The sequence below is a fragment of the Phocoena phocoena genome, chromosome 2 (assembly GCF_963924675.1).
Source record: "Phocoena phocoena chromosome 2, mPhoPho1.1, whole genome shotgun sequence".
NCBI classification, from domain to species: Eukaryota; Metazoa; Chordata; class Mammalia; order Artiodactyla; family Phocoenidae; genus Phocoena; species Phocoena phocoena.
The window spans coordinates 110,690,723-110,705,853 of record NC_089220.1 but is presented as its reverse complement, the minus strand read 5'-3'; the positions used below and the strand labels follow the sequence as shown (position 1 = coordinate 110,705,853).

The 15,131-nt window shown below is 49.5% G+C and overlaps 1 protein-coding gene across 1 annotated transcript; it reads left to right on the top strand.

The window, feature by feature from the left end:
- Window positions 1–803: 803 nt before the first annotated feature.
- Window positions 804–10,591, top strand: CALML4 (calmodulin like 4). Its single transcript, XM_065871907.1, is given in 5 exon segments — window positions 804–938; window positions 1,041–1,071; window positions 5,668–5,808; window positions 7,403–7,591; window positions 10,277–10,591. Coding segments are annotated over 5 exon segments (594 nt in total). The 3' UTR covers window positions 10,375–10,591.
- The last annotated feature ends 4,540 nt before the right edge of the window (window positions 10,592–15,131 follow it).

The window sequence follows — 15,131 nt, the reverse complement described above, 5'->3', positions numbered from 1 at the left end:
AGTCAGCAGCTTCTGCTGGAAGGGGTGGGGGCTGCGGTGGGGAGAGGAGGGAAAGGAAGAAAAGGGGAGAGACTTCCCAGCTGGGAAAGTCACTTAAGAGGCCTCCCTCTGAGCCCCCTGGGCAGCTTGTGGTGGAGCCGGAGACCGCAACGCAGGCATCTACTGCATCCCCACCCCAAACCGCACCCCCCCCCCCCCACCAGAAGGAGGGGAGAGAACTGACACACATGCTGAGAACTGACGGTTCACCAGCCATTTGACCATCAACAGCCCTGTGACGAGGCCCGGCCAGGACACTGAGGCACAGAGCAGTGACGTGACAGGCCAAAGTCACTCAGCAGAGGGGCCTTAGAGCAACAGTGGCTGTGTCCCTTCCGCATAAGGCATCCCAAGGCTCTGGCAGTGGAGGTGGCTGTGCCGTCACAGTGGGGTTTCTTTCCACCTACAAGGCGGTGTGTGATGAGCCTTAAGTAAGGCGGTGTGCAAAGTGCCCAACACCTAGGAGGAGCCTGTCAGCCCCCAGCTTAGTCCCCGGAGAGAGAGAGGAAAGACCCCCAGAGGCAGGGCCAGGGACCCGTTTCCTGTGTGTCACCCCTTCTTAGTGTCCACAGAGGGCTGGGAGAAACAGCAGCGTTTGTCCTCTGGCTACAGAGCTTCAGCCTCCTGGTGCAAGATTGAGTGCTGGGGAAGCCCTCGTGCAGCCCCCGTCTCTCAGAATCCAACCTGCCACTAGCCCAGGCAGGCCGGGCATTAGCAGTACATTGGAAGCTGGAATCTGACCCCTGGCGTTGGGCCTGGTCTCCATGGCAGCCGTGGATTTATAACCGGGGCCTCCACCCAGCTTGGCGGACTTTCGACTTGAAGCCGGGAGGAAGGGGAACAGGAAGGCGGTTCTGGGAGCAGCGAGCGCACGGGTGGCAACCGGAGGCCCCGCGATGGTGAGTGAGGGTCTGTGTGGCCCTGTCGAGCTGTCCTGGGCTGGGGTGGCTGGGGGGCTTTTGTGGAGTCCCTCCCTGACTGTTCTCCTCTCTCTGCTGCAGGCCAAGTTTCTTTCCCAGGACCAAATTAATGGTAGGTTTGGTTTGTTCTTTCATTAGCAACTCACAGCAAAATGTGGGTCTCGTTAGGCAATTTGCTCTGCTCATTTTTTGTTAGTGGGAGGGAAGGAGGTTGGTGGGAGAGCTGGGCCCACCCACAGGCAAGGGGCCGGCCGCTGTAGGGAAGGGCTGGGTTGGAGGTGCAGGTGGGGGGCAAAGCTCGGAGGTAAGAGATATTGGTGTCACACCTGTCGGTGTGATTTACAAGAGGGAGTGATAGGAGAGGGAGCTCACTGGGTTTTCCCCCAGAACTTGATAGCTGGATTTGGGGAAGGAGAGGGAAAGGGGATGGACAGAGAGACACCGCTGTGGCTGAGGACCCAACCAAAGGAGGGGGCTTTGTAACTGGCTGAGAAAGAGAAAAGAGCCCAGGTTTGCACACTCAGGCAGGATGCTTCTACGCTCTGGGCCTCAATCTCCCCATCTGTAAAGGGGGGAAGGTCAGCTTAGGTGGTCTCTGAGGTCCCTTCTGTCCTGACAGCAAGCCTAGTTTTGGTGTTTGGAGCACTTTGTTCCTGGAGTCCCCTGACCTGCTGGTCCCCAAGCAGGCTTCAGTTTCCCGCAGTGCATGGTTCTGTTTCCACAAGGCCAAGCCAACAGGGTTGGGTTACACAGAACTCAGGGGCCCAGACCTGGCTGGGGAGGCCCATCCGAGCTCAAGTAGGGAGATGAACTGAGGGTTACCTAGGCAGGGATTCCAGAGTTCTGTGTACCAGGAGCTTGGTCTATAAGGGAGAGTGGGTGGGTGGGTTGCAGGCACCTCCCTACAGATCCCTTGATATCCTTACCCCACGAGGAGGAACAGAGCAGGGACTCTTAAAACACAAGGCCCAGGGCAGGGGCCCCTCTTGCCCAGGTCTCGAGGCAAGACTTGAGGAGTCTCAGGGCTGGAGTCCAGCTGTCAGCCTCAGCCTCCCCCAACCAACACCTGGCTCTGAGGCTCACCCTCCCTCTGGGGCCTCTGAACCTCCCAGAAGAGAAGAAGGTAAGTTCCCCTTTGTATGTTAATGTCTGACACAAAGAAAGTGACCACAAACGTTAATGAATGAAAGACTGGAGTGGGAAGACCAGGGACCTTGGAGGCAGTGGACCTGGGGTCCAGTCACCTCTGAGCCTCAGTTGTCTCATCTGTGAAGTGGGGCTAATGACACTGCCTCACCAGGCTGCTGTGAGAGATGCAGCATATGTCAGCCATGTGCCTGACACTGGGCCTGGGTGTCGCCCAGACGTACGCTGGGGCCAGCTTGCTCTTGCTGGCGTGAGCCAGATGGTACGGTTTTAAGAAATTTGTGAGCTGGTTAAAATCAGCCATTATTAAATAATGGAAGATGAAAGAATGCTCCAATCCCTCCATCTGTATAAACAATTTTAAAAGATATCTCTTGGGGCTTCCCTGGTGGCGCAGCGGTTAAGAATCTGCCTGCCAATGCAGGGGACATGGGTTCGGACCCTGGTGCGGGAAGATCCCACATGCCGCAGAGCAACTGAGCCCATGCGCCACAACTACTGAGCCTGTGCTCTAGAGCCTGTGAGCCACAACTACTGAAGCCCGCGTACCTAGAGCCCGTGCTCCACAAGAGAAGCCACTGCAATGAGAGGCCTGTGCACCACAACAAACAGTAGCCCCGCTCTCTGCAACTAGAGAAAGCCCGCGCGCAGCAACAAAGACCCAATGCAGCCTAAAATAAATTTATATATATATTAGAAAAATCTCTTGCAGTCAATAGTGCTGAAGACTTGAAAGATTTCAGTTTAATGAATTATAATTTGCACAAAGGCCGAGAAGTAGTTTAATAGATCACTTATCAGATGTAATGATAGTATAGTCATTGGGAAAAGAGTGGCATTCATTGGCATGCAGCCTACCTCATTAATGGTTAAATCAAAACCGTAGGTTGGCAATGGCTACCAGAGCTGTCAAAGCTCACTGTGATAATCAATTGGCTAGATGGAATTTATAATCGAGTATATTTTATGATTTGTAAATTGTGTGCTGTACATCCTCAAGTCTATAAAACTTAAACTATGTACATGTATCATCAGAGCCGGTTGTTACATTCCGAGCATACAACTGGTGTTATCCTAGGCCCTGGGGAGGATTATTTCTTGCCTTGGGGTATTTGTATTTTCAAAGGGAAAACCTAAAGGGGATTTTTAATTCAATTTATTTAACCCAATTTGTTCTTTCATTTAACAGTTATGAGTCCTTTCTTTGTGCCAGCCCAGATCTAGGCATTAAAAATATAGCAGTGCACATAATAGCCCCAAATTCCTGTGCTCACAGGGTTCACCTTGCAGGGAGGGCAGGCGGGGGTGGGGGGTGGGGGACGACAACAGGAAAGTAGTAACAAACAGGATGTTGGATGGCCGGCTGGCCTATCAGAAGGAGAGCCAGGCAGGGAGAGGAAGGAGGTGTGGAGGTCTGGGGGGAGGGGGGGCGGGGCAGGGGGTGGGAGGAGAAGAGCCCTGTTGTTCCAGCGCAGAACTCCAAGTTCAGAGCCAGACTCCCAGGTATCTAAAGGTAGGAAGACAGAACACATATGTAACTGAGGAGGTGGGCCCCCATTTGACCCTAGCCCTGCTGATACCAGGGACCACGGGCCCCCGTGGTGCAGGGCATGGGGGCAGGGGGCAATGTTCCCCCCTGTAGAGCCTGGTGGATTTTAGACCCCAAGAATGTGATGTCCCCACCTGGCCACTGTCAGAAGATGGTCAACTGTCATAGGATGAGGTCTCAGGAAGGCAGCGGGCCCACCCCTCATGCAGAGAGACAGAAGACAAGCCAGACAGAAAACAAGGTGGGGTGGCCAAGAGCGGTCCCCAGGAGGGGGAAGGGGAGAGCTGAGTTTAAGCCCTGCACACATGGTGGCCCTCTCTCTTCCCCCATCCCCAATGGCACTGGGCCTTCTTGGAGGGAATTAGGTTTTGCAGGAACCAAAGGTGGGGTTAGGCCAGGCTCTGGCTGGGCCACTCCAGCCCCTGCCACCAGGTCCTGTTGGTGGTCTGCCCCTCTGAAGCTCAGGCTCTGCAAAGTTCTGAAAGGGTGGAAAGTTCCCATTCAACCTCTCCACAGGCACAAAAGCAGCTAATTGTCTCTAAACCCCACTGCCTGGCCTGCCTTTGGTTAGCAACCTCCCTGAAATCCTCCTGCCAGGAGAGGCCTTAAGGAGGCACCATGAAAGGGCCCTAGGCCTGGGCTTCCTTTTGCCGTCTCTCCCGCTCTGCTGCCCTCTGGTGGCTTCTGCCCGGGAGTGGAGATCCAGTGTGGCCTCCGGGGCAGAGCAGGCTGCCCACCGCGAGTCTTCTGCTGCTCCAGCCTTCCGCCCCATCTGCACCATGGGAACAACGAAGGTACCACCCCGACAGGGTCACAGTGAGAATTACACAAGGGCCTGGGGGGCAAGTGCTAGTAGCGGGAGCTGCGGTTGCTGGTTTTGTTATCAGCTCAGGAGCCAATGGTCTAGGCCTCTGAGGAACCGGCTGGGTGTGGGAAGCAGGAGACAGCAGGGTGCTGAGGACAGCGCAGGGCCCTCCCTGCCTGTTCCCAAGCGGGGCTCAAGCAGGAGCTCTACCCTGTGGGCCCCAGGGACTGGACGAGAGGGGAGTCTTGACCAATTCTGATGAGAGCCCTACCAACAGCCCGTGGTCAGAACCTCTATGAGAGGCCCCTGATCTTCCCAAGCTCATGGCTGGCCTCACTGTGCCTTCAGGGCTGGGGGTCGGGGGAGATGCAGGTGGGGGTCGGTTTTGCTGGGCCTGGGGGGCTGTGGATCTGGAGGCTACTTGGCCCCCAGCAGGGTAGAGAGGGTTTGGGGAGAGCAGCAAGCAGGATCTCAGCAGAGCCTGGGACGACTTCCTGGCAGCGCCTCTTGAAGTCTTGAAGGGGGCCAGGGCCTGTGTCAGAGAGCAGCTTGAGAGTTCAGCAGCCTGGAGGCCGGCGGCTGGAGCAGTAGACTCAGAAGTGCCCACGGTTGTGATTATTGTCATCACATGAGAGCCTCTCTGCCAGGCCTGCCCAGAGGGGATTTCTGGTCCTTCCCAGAAAGGAGGACCCGTAGCCCCGAGGCATTATTGTCCCCGTTTCCCACATAAGCTGTCTTTGCCAAGGTCCCCTGGGAGTCTGGTGCCCTGCTGTGAGCTCCTGGTCTCCCTGGGCTGGCCCTGGAGGGTGAGAGAGAGCTTTCCTCTGGTTTTAGTCGACTGAGGAAGGGAGCAGGGAGGGCAGGAGAGAGGAGGCACAAGGGAAGTCAGGAGAGGGAGGGGAGAGGGTTGGCAGATGAAACAGGACACCTAGTTAAATGTAAATTTCAGATAAACAACAAATACCTTTATAAGTATGTCCCATGCAAAACTTGGGATCGACTTAATGAATACATTTTTTAGAGTATCTGAAGTTCGGTTTACCCTGGCAGCCCTGTCTTTTTCTTTGCTGTGTCTGGCCACTCTAGGAGGGAAAGCGGAGAGGGGAGCAGGCAAAAGGGAGGGGAAGGGCAGAAAGAGCGGGAGAGGACAGAGAGGCGGGGTGGAGGGTGAAAGGCGGCTCCTGATTCTCCTTTCTGGGCTTTGGCAGAGTACAAGGAATGCTTCTCCCTGTACGACAAGCAGCAGCGGGGGAAGATGAAAGCCACTGACCTCCTGATGGTGATGAGGTGCCTGGGGGCCAGCCCGACGCCGGGGGAGGTGCAGCGGCACCTGCAGACTCACGGGATAGGTGAGTTGGCTGGGCCGGCTCAGTTGCCAGGGAAGGAGGAGTCTGGGCTGAGGGTGGGCCCTGAGCCCCACAGCTGTGGTCCTGGGGAGGGCCCGGCAAGCAGGTGCAGATGATCGGGGTGTAAACAGCTCAGAAGCTTGAGGGGTAGGTTGCAGCTGGAGCTCACCAGCTGGGTGCTGTGTATCACTTGGGCTTCCTTGAATCCTCACAGCAACCGGTGACACCCCCATCCCAGAGGACCAAGGGATCTAGGCATTCCCACAAGGTTATCACACACCTGCAGCCCAGACAGTGCTAAGTGATCCCAAAGTTGTTTTGATAGAACAGTGTCCCTTTACTGTTTGTCATGTGCTTAGCTCAACAACCCGATGAAGGAGGCATATCCACATCCGGGTTTTACAGACAAAGATCGAGATTCAGAGCCCATGAGGTAACTTCCCCAAGAGCTTACGCCAATGGTGGACTCAGGCTTGGAACCCAATTCTGATCTCCAAGTGGTTCTCTGCTGATGCGATTATGGGAGTTTCATTCTCCTTGTTTCCTCTGTTTTTGACAATGGAAACATATGGGGCTTTTCATAACGAAAAACAAGTTTTTTTTGTTGTTGCTGGGTTTTTATTTTTTAAAGAAAAAGAGGGAGGGATGTCAGAGGCCAGGATGGCTGTTTGCATTGGTGGCTGGACACTCAGGAAGGAAAGAGAAGGGTGGCCTGGAAAGAACACTTGATCAAGAGCCCATCTGGACCTCAGTTTCTTCATCTCTCAGATGGGTTCCCACCGTCTGCTAGCGTTAACCTGAGGTCCCATCCGAGGGTGCCTGAAGTAGCACTGGGAGCCCATCCTGAGGCCAGCCTGGGCCTGGGGGTGGGCCTCTGAAGGCCTCAAGCCCAGTGATGGGGCGCTTAGCAACTGAGATCTGCTGCTTCCATCTCCGAAGGGGTGGTGGTTTCCTCTGGTTTCTGTCTCCTGCAAACAGGAAGCTGTGGTCAGGGGCAGTTCTGACTTCCTGCAGTTGTAGCCCAGCCAGGGCCTGGGCTGAGGTCCCCAGGCATGCCTGGAGGAAGGGTGTGGGCTGGAGGGACTGGGGTGGAGGCTGCAGTGAGGGAAGTAGTGAGGCTGCAGTGAGGTGAACAGCCTGGTGGGACAGAGGCTTGAGGCCCCAGGTGGGGGTCATCTGTCTATCTTTGTAAATGTGTTACAGTGGCTGCCAAAAGGGGGGATAGACATGTTGGTGCACTTCCCTCCAGTTCAGGGCAGGAGAGAAGCATCCAGAAGGGGATAGAGGAGGCAGTGCTTCATCCTAGTCCTGCCACTGCACTGAGGTGACTCTTCGCTCTGAGCTTCTGTCTCCTTAGTGGGCAAAATGCGATGATAACCAGTCACTAAGGGGTTGTTGGGAGGATTAAATGAGGAATATCCATGGTGGGAACTCAGCAGGACAGGCTGCATCCTCTTCCCCATGACCACTGCCTCCATCATGGTGCTTCCTGAGTTAGGTGGCCCTTGAGCTGGCCATGAAGGCAGGAACCCAGCTGCCTTCCTCAAGAGAAGCCTTTTCCTCCCTGCTCACTCCGCTGTGTTTGGGGGTTTCCTAGACAGAAATGGAGAGCTGGATTTCTCTACTTTCCTGACCATTATGCACATGCAAATAAAACAAGAGGACCCAGAGAAGGAAATTCTTTTGGCCATGTTGATGGCGGACAAGGAGAAGAAAGGCTACATCATGGCGTCTGAACTGCGGTCAAAACTCGTGAAACTGGGAGAGAAGCTCACCCATAAAGAAGGTAATGGCCTGGGTCCCTCTTTCCCACCAGCACGAGGTGATTAAGGGGTTGGGGGAAGGACACCAAAGCCCAATCCATGCCACCTGGGTTATGTAGGCACTGCATTTGATGGATGCCCTAGAAGGTTGTAACTAGGTGTTGAGCTTAGTGAACTCTGGATTGGATCCCAGAAGAGAACTAGGGACCCTGTGGGTGGCAGGAGAAATCAGCCAGGGCGAAGGGACGGCTTGGGGAAACCCAGTTATGATCTACTTGGCATCACACTGTGTTCTAAACTTTCACTGTGGGCCTTCATTTAGTGATTATGACAGCTCTGGGAGCACTAGTGTCCCCCTCATACTGATTAAACAGGTGCAGTGAGTGGCTTGTGAGTAACAGAGCTGGGAGCTACGTGCAGGTCTACTAGACACTTGGACCCCCGCCCCCCAGCCCCTCTCAGGCTCTTTCCTCTCACCACAGCTGTCTTCTGAAGCTGCTACTGCTGCCAAGTTTCTAAACTGAGATGTTACTTTGCTCCCTTTCCCCACGACTCAGCCAGCTCTAAGAGCTTTTCCAGAAGGGGTGTCCGTGGTGGTCTTTGACTCCTACCTTCCCTGCCTTCCTACCTCAGAGAGGATGAGAGGCTTGGGTCTTCTAGGAAAGCCTGATGTCCATGGTAAGGGTGACCCCAATGTTGGGCCCTTTGCAGGTGTTCTCCCAGTCTGCCTGGTGGGCCCCTCGGTCCAGCCATGGCAGCCATGCCAGGTCGCTACCAGAGTCCACAACCACCAACCCCAGAGGCTGGGATTTCTAGTTAGGCGCTGGGCCACTGCCTATGGTTGAGGCAGGAGGAAAAAGGCTTCAGTAGTGATGGGCCTTTAGCCTTTGGTTAAATCACAACAAACAAACAGACTTGAATCCTGGCTCCCCCTCATTCTGGGGGACCTCAGGTGAGTTTCTTAACCTCTCTCACCCTCCTCAGTTTCCTCGTTGGGAAATGAGGTTACAACAGACAATCCCTCAGGTCCCTCCAAGAGCTAACATTCTATAAAGCAGTCTGCTGAGATTTTATCTTCAGTCACAAAGACAGCGCAAAGCATGTAAAAATAGCTCTACAGAAGGCAGATGGAGCTTCCCCCGCTTTTTCAGGCCGGCAGCTATCACGATCTCGTCTTTCATTGTGTCTGTTTTAATGTGAACAGGGAAACACCGGCTCTCCTTCCCTCCCCGGCTCTGAGGACACTGCTTGGGCTTTTATGTACCAAGTGGAGTGTTTGTTAGCAGAGGGCCAGCAGGGGCCTTATTCTTATGGTTAATGATCTCTGTCTAAAGCAATACCATGGCCCCCAAACTCAAACATATCTCTCATTTGTTTAACTGGTAAAGAAACAGTTCAAAGAAACTGACAATGTCTTCCAGACAGAGACTGATGTCCCTTCCTCTGGCTGTGGGAGAAGGAAAGATGATACTAGAAGTAAGACTCCTTTACCCTCGGTGATTGAAAGACAAAGCTTCAGTTTTACTACAGAAGCATCCTTGGAGCTGAGATGGCTGGGAGGGAGGCCTCCTTTGCGACCTGGTTCTTTGTGGGTTCACAGGGAACCGCCGTTCTACCCAGAAGGCATCATCAGACTCCAGCTGCCCCTCTTCTGGACAGTTGGAGGCTGCAGTGGTTGGTGTTAGACCTGTCCATTGGGACGGTTTTAACCAAGTGGCTGGTGGGTAGAAGCATCTCTATGAAATAAGATAAATTACAGTCTCAACACTGAAAATACTCAGCAGTGCTAGCAGCTTACGCACAGAGCACAGTAATTACTTTTTGGAGGAGGATGGTTAAGCAGGCAGTCACAGGATATTTTCTAACAACTACCCAGGATTATGTTGGGGGTGCCTGGGGCCGGGGAAGTTAACACAGAGCAGTGGTAGTTTTGTAAGAGGGTGAGGATGGTCCTGAGAAGCCACCGTGGAACAGTGTATGTAAGCTGAAATGGCTCTTGTCAACTGCTGGGAGAAGCTAGTATTCTGTCCCAGGGATCCAAAACCAGTAAATGTTGGGGTTTTGGTTTGGTTTTTTCTTTTTCTGAGCAACATTAGAGAACAATGGCAGTTTTTTGTAGGCTTTGAGCTTAGTTAGACACAGTTGAATATATTTTCTCTTACAGTACCCCACCCCCAAAACGCACACTTTTAAAAAGAGGTGATGGTGGCAGGTACCACTTGTCACTGAGCTCCCTTGGGGTTGGGGGGGTGTCAAGTTGGAAGGCAGACTGGCAGGTCAGGGGCAGGCCAAAGACTGGGCTGGGGGGCCTGGGATGGAGCTGCAAAGGGTGTCTGTTCTGCAGGGGCCTGAGACGGTAGGCTGTAGAAGGTAAGATTCATGCCAAAGCTTTCTGGAAATACTGGCACAGGGGCCAGACATTTTCTGAAGGGGAAAAAAAAAGCACAAGATGGTTTCAGTGACTGAATCCTTACCAGTACACCCCTACCCTGGCCCCTGCAGAAAGCCTGATGAACTCAAAATTGGATACATGGTCTCCAAGGGGTAGGGGGTGGGTTGTCCGGTTCCCTCCACTGGTTTATTTCCTCATCTCAGGGAACAGTCAATCAGACGCTCAGGGAAGACCTCCAGGGAGTCCCAACCCCCAACTGGATGTCCTATAACGTAACACTAAAGCCAAACTGAAAAATTAATGTGATTTATTGCAGTGGATGATCTTTTCAGGGAAGCAGATATTGATCCTCATGGCAAAGTGAAGTATGACGAATTTATCCACAAGATCACCATTCCTGTGCAGGACTACTGAATGAGCAGAAGGCAAGAGAGCCTCCCCTGGGCCGGAAAACTCAGACCGACGAATCTTTAAAAAGAAAAGCGTTCCTTTCACTGCCATCACTGAGATGGCAGACACAGCAAGATGACATACCTGACCACAGCAGAGGGTAACTTAGCAAGGAAACGAAACGATTTCAGCTACAGTATTAGCATGTCTTTAATAAAAGATTTTTACTGATTTTAATAACTAACTACCATCAGTCTAGCCCTTTATATCATGGAAAGAGCCTTATGGTTTAGAGTTGGGCCAGGGTTCCAGTCCTGACTATGCCACTTCTGAGTCAGGTGATTTTGGGCAAATCATTTCACCCCTCAAAGCCTTAGGATCCTCAGAGGTTGGATTCCTACTTCTTACCTCATGGAGCCTGTTGAGAATGGTCTTCAAAAGGCCTTTGCAATTTGTAGAGCACTGTGTAATCCTGGGTTGCCATTGGTCGTGCTTCTCCTAAAAAGGGCAATTTACCGAAAGACTAATATTCTGTATTTGGGTACTAGAATCATCTTCCGCATTTCCAAGATAAAGCTAGCTGAGAAACAGCAACAAACAGAGAGCTCAAACTATGGCAACAGTTCTTGCAGCCCCACAGGGTCACATACAAATTCTCATTCCCAGTGCATACTAATGTAGTTCAGGATATTCATTCATAAACAGGATAAAAAACAGGTTTAAAACAAGGCAGCATCAGCTAAACCCGGGGAAGAGTGATCCGACTACACCCCAAACCAAAGGAAACCAGATGTGACGAGTTGCATTCACTGAGGCCTTGCAGAGCTTGAGAAGACCTGTTATGATGCTTCTGTCAGAATTTTGAGCTCCTCCCTGACCCATTATCAGAGAGGTTCATGGGACTGGGATGGTCTGCTCAAGTGGGCCAAACTGATGATGGCTTCCTCAGGACTAATGGAAAGTAATAAGGGGATGGAACAGGCCACAGCCGTGACCCAGCGAGAGCCCTGGAAAACAATAGTAGGGGTACTGGTCCTGCCGGGAGCTTTTCCAGCACAAGTGGCTTTTTAAGTTAGTTATGTAGCTAGGAGGTGCCAGGCTGGTGCTGCCTGTGCACTCATCAACGGTGTGGATCCATCGCTAGCGCCAGCACAGCCCTAAAACGGGCTGGAGTCACACACCAGCATGCTGAGGGCGGAGCGGGGCAGAACTCTTAACTACAGAGATTTTCATCCTTATATGTATCAAAACTGGGATCTCTGGGCTGTGGCTTTTTCTAATTGTGCCTTAGTGGCTAAAGCAAAAGAAAACCAAATTAAGAGGGAGGTGCGTCTCTGGGGAGGTTTACACAGAACACAAATCTAAGGGCCAGGAACAAGGTAAACTTCAGGGGACAAAACAGTCACAGTCTTAGTGCAGCTATCTCACGATGCTGCACGGCCTCAGACCAAATGGAGGTCCTGAGAAAGGAGAGCCACTTTCATTTCCCCAACAGTGTAACTGCCAATGAAGTGAGTAGGAATTCCTAGGAGCTGTAGAGGAGGCTTCTGTGGGGGCAGGCAGTATATGGGCCCCAAAACACCAAGTAGGTGACCTTGTGATCGTCAGGCTGGGGATCTTAGGCTCACTCGGTACAGGGGCAGATCCAGGTTTTGTGGGGTCTGAGGGTTATACGATTCGGCGGCCTTCTTTAAGAATATTACAGTAGAAATACAGAATTACTAGGGCTGCTCCTGGGACCCTGGAAGAGACCAGAGCAAGTGAGGGGCCCTGGTGCTTAAACTTCATTACCTTCATGGTAAATCCATCTGAGGGCTGGTTAGATGTTGGCACCCCATGTTGAACTGCTATATTTCACTCTCAGGCAAGGCTCAAGGGTCCTAGTGCGCCACATTTCTTTTTAACTCATCATGGACATGAGGAAGTTAGTCCTGCACAGCCACTCTGGAATACCAAGGATTAGACAGTAGATACCTGTGATTTAGATGGGACAGGAAAAGGAGGTTCTGGGCTATAACAATAAACGAGGGTACGTTCCCTCAAAGCTTTGTCTTTATATGCCACTGAATGGTACCCGTTTGGTTTCAAAGCAAGTTTTATGAATCTCATTTGCCTAACAGGAACCTGAAGTAGACCTTGCCAAAAACACGTAAGTGGTGTGTAATTGCCTTGAGAACCTGGGGCTTGTGTCCACTGACTCAGTGTTCCTCATTAAGGGTGTTCAGTGGGTAGGATTCCAAGATCCTGGGATGTGCTCTGATTTAAACTTCTACCCCAGGAAAGGCTCTGACACTACCCCATGTCTGGGTTTCATGCTCATTCCTGAAATTCCTGTTGGTTTACCTAGCACCAAGTATTGTTTGCAAAGAAAAGGCCACAGTGCTCTTAACAATCAAATTGCAGATTAAACAGATTTAAAACTAAACGGATGCTGTGGTTCATTACAAAGCTAGCCATATTTCAGTAAGAAAGGGGAATGATAGCTGTATATTCGTTACTTACCTCAAAGCATGTTGCAAGAGAATGAGTTACTTGTCATGCTTTGAAATCTCTGGATCAGAGGGGCTCTGGAAGCACAAAGCATTGTCACTTTTTCTCATAGGGATTGTCCCCTTGTATACGCAGCAGTGCATTTTACAGAAGACAAATTAACTGAAGGCTTTTCTTTTATTACATCTAAAGAGCTCTACATAAACAGGTAACATTCAATAGGTAAACAATTTTTTTTCCAATGCATGTAATAAATATTTTCACTTGGTACTTTTATACAAACTGACATTGGTCTACTATACATTTTTAAAAGCCATTTTACTGGTTTGGCATGCGGTATGGAAATTCTAAGAGAGAAAGTTTTAAGGCAATGAATCACAGATTTAAGTTCATGGAATTTATGGTAACTTTTATATCTGTTTATATACATTTTTCCCCTTTGTTAATTAAACAATTAACAGCAGCACACTCTGGGACCACCAGCTATTCTCCCTCCCTCTTTCTGAAATCTAAGCTTTGTATTTTCTTTAAATTAAAAAACAGAATTCAACATGTATTGATAAAACAAAACTCTTACTAAAATAATTTCAAATGTGCTTTAAAGTCCTAAAGATCTTGAAGTGTTTTGTGTGTTTAAAATTGGAGCTGTTTAAAAACAATGTTCTTTCCACAATTAGTAATTTTAAATTGGGATGTATTTTCATTCAGTTTCACACATTTGACTCAAAGGAAAATCTGCCAAGAAATCACATTTCTCAGAAGCTTAAGTGTATCTTTTCTAAGTCAGTAATAATAGAGAATTGTGATAATGTCTACATTAATAGAAGTAGAAAATTTTTAATGCTCAAAATAAATTAGTCAACCAAGCGTGGCATGGTTAAGGTCCAGATACTTTTAAAAACATGTGTTCAATAATGCCCACAAAACAATTAAAAGCCACTTCAACCCTGCTAGTCAAACAGCTATTATACTAAAGATGTGTGTGTGCATATACACACACACACACACCCACAGTACTATACAGACACACAACATATGCGCACCTATTATGAGTGACCAAGGCAAGGGGATGGTGGTAACTTGACTAAAGATTCTGAGAGTCATTAGTCCACAGACAGCATGTCAATATTAGCATGGGTGGGGGAGTGACAGTGGGCTAGGGAAAAAAGAAATAACTGTGCTTTAAAAACAAACAAAAACTTAGAAGATAAAGATGCAGTGCATGACTCCACTAATAATTACTATGGACCATAAAAAGTCTGATTGACTAATAGCGGCCATGAGACCAACAGAGTAATAGCTACTACTACTGCAACATTTTAGAAAGTTAACAACTGAAGGGAACAAACTCCTTAAGAGTGGAATGAACTAAAATAAAAAGACAAACTGAATGGTTAGTTTCTCCCGCGGAGACACGACCAAAGCTACTAGACAGACATTTATTTCTCCCTGTTACCTGTTCTTCCCTTCGGTTGGTATAACGCAGGACCCTGAGAGAAAATAACCCTCTCCAAAACTGGGCTGAAGAAAGTAGAGGGACGGTTTTTCAACTGGATCATTCAAAGAGTCTGTTATTCAGCATCATACACAAAGTTATTGATCAGAATTCTGAGACCACTAACAACAACAAAGAAAAACAAAACTATTCATTTTATCTTAGGTAGCTGAATTAACAGAAACGTTTCCTATTACAATATGAAATAAGAAGCAATTCCCTACAATTTAAGTAATTTCTATCCCAATCTGAATTTAGACACAAATTATAATACTATTAGATATTAGCCTAAGTTAACATGGCAATGAGAGTTCTAAAGTGTGTACTCACATAACACCAGATTCATTTAAAAACTTAACTATTTCCTGTTTTAACTGACAATGAACTTTTTTTTATTGCAAATTGTTTAGTGACTATAACTCAGCCATGTATATGTGGAATACACATGCGTAGGGAAGACTATATAACTCAGTTGTCACTCACACACTTGTCTATAAATACATATATACACACACACATATACATATCAATACCAACCTGTTTTTCAAAATTCAAGTCAACAATTTGGTGGCAGAGAGATACTGTAAAAAACAGGTATGTTTAGATGCCACACAGTCACGTGAACCATTAATTTCATCAGACAACTGAAGATACAGCCATCTTGAACTCTAACTGGATTAAAGTAGGTCAATTCGTTACCACTGCAAGGTTTAAAATGACAATTTTATACACAAAGGTGGTCCTTCATCAACTCTGAGAACAACTCTGAGAACATTAACAGTTGTGATATAAAAAT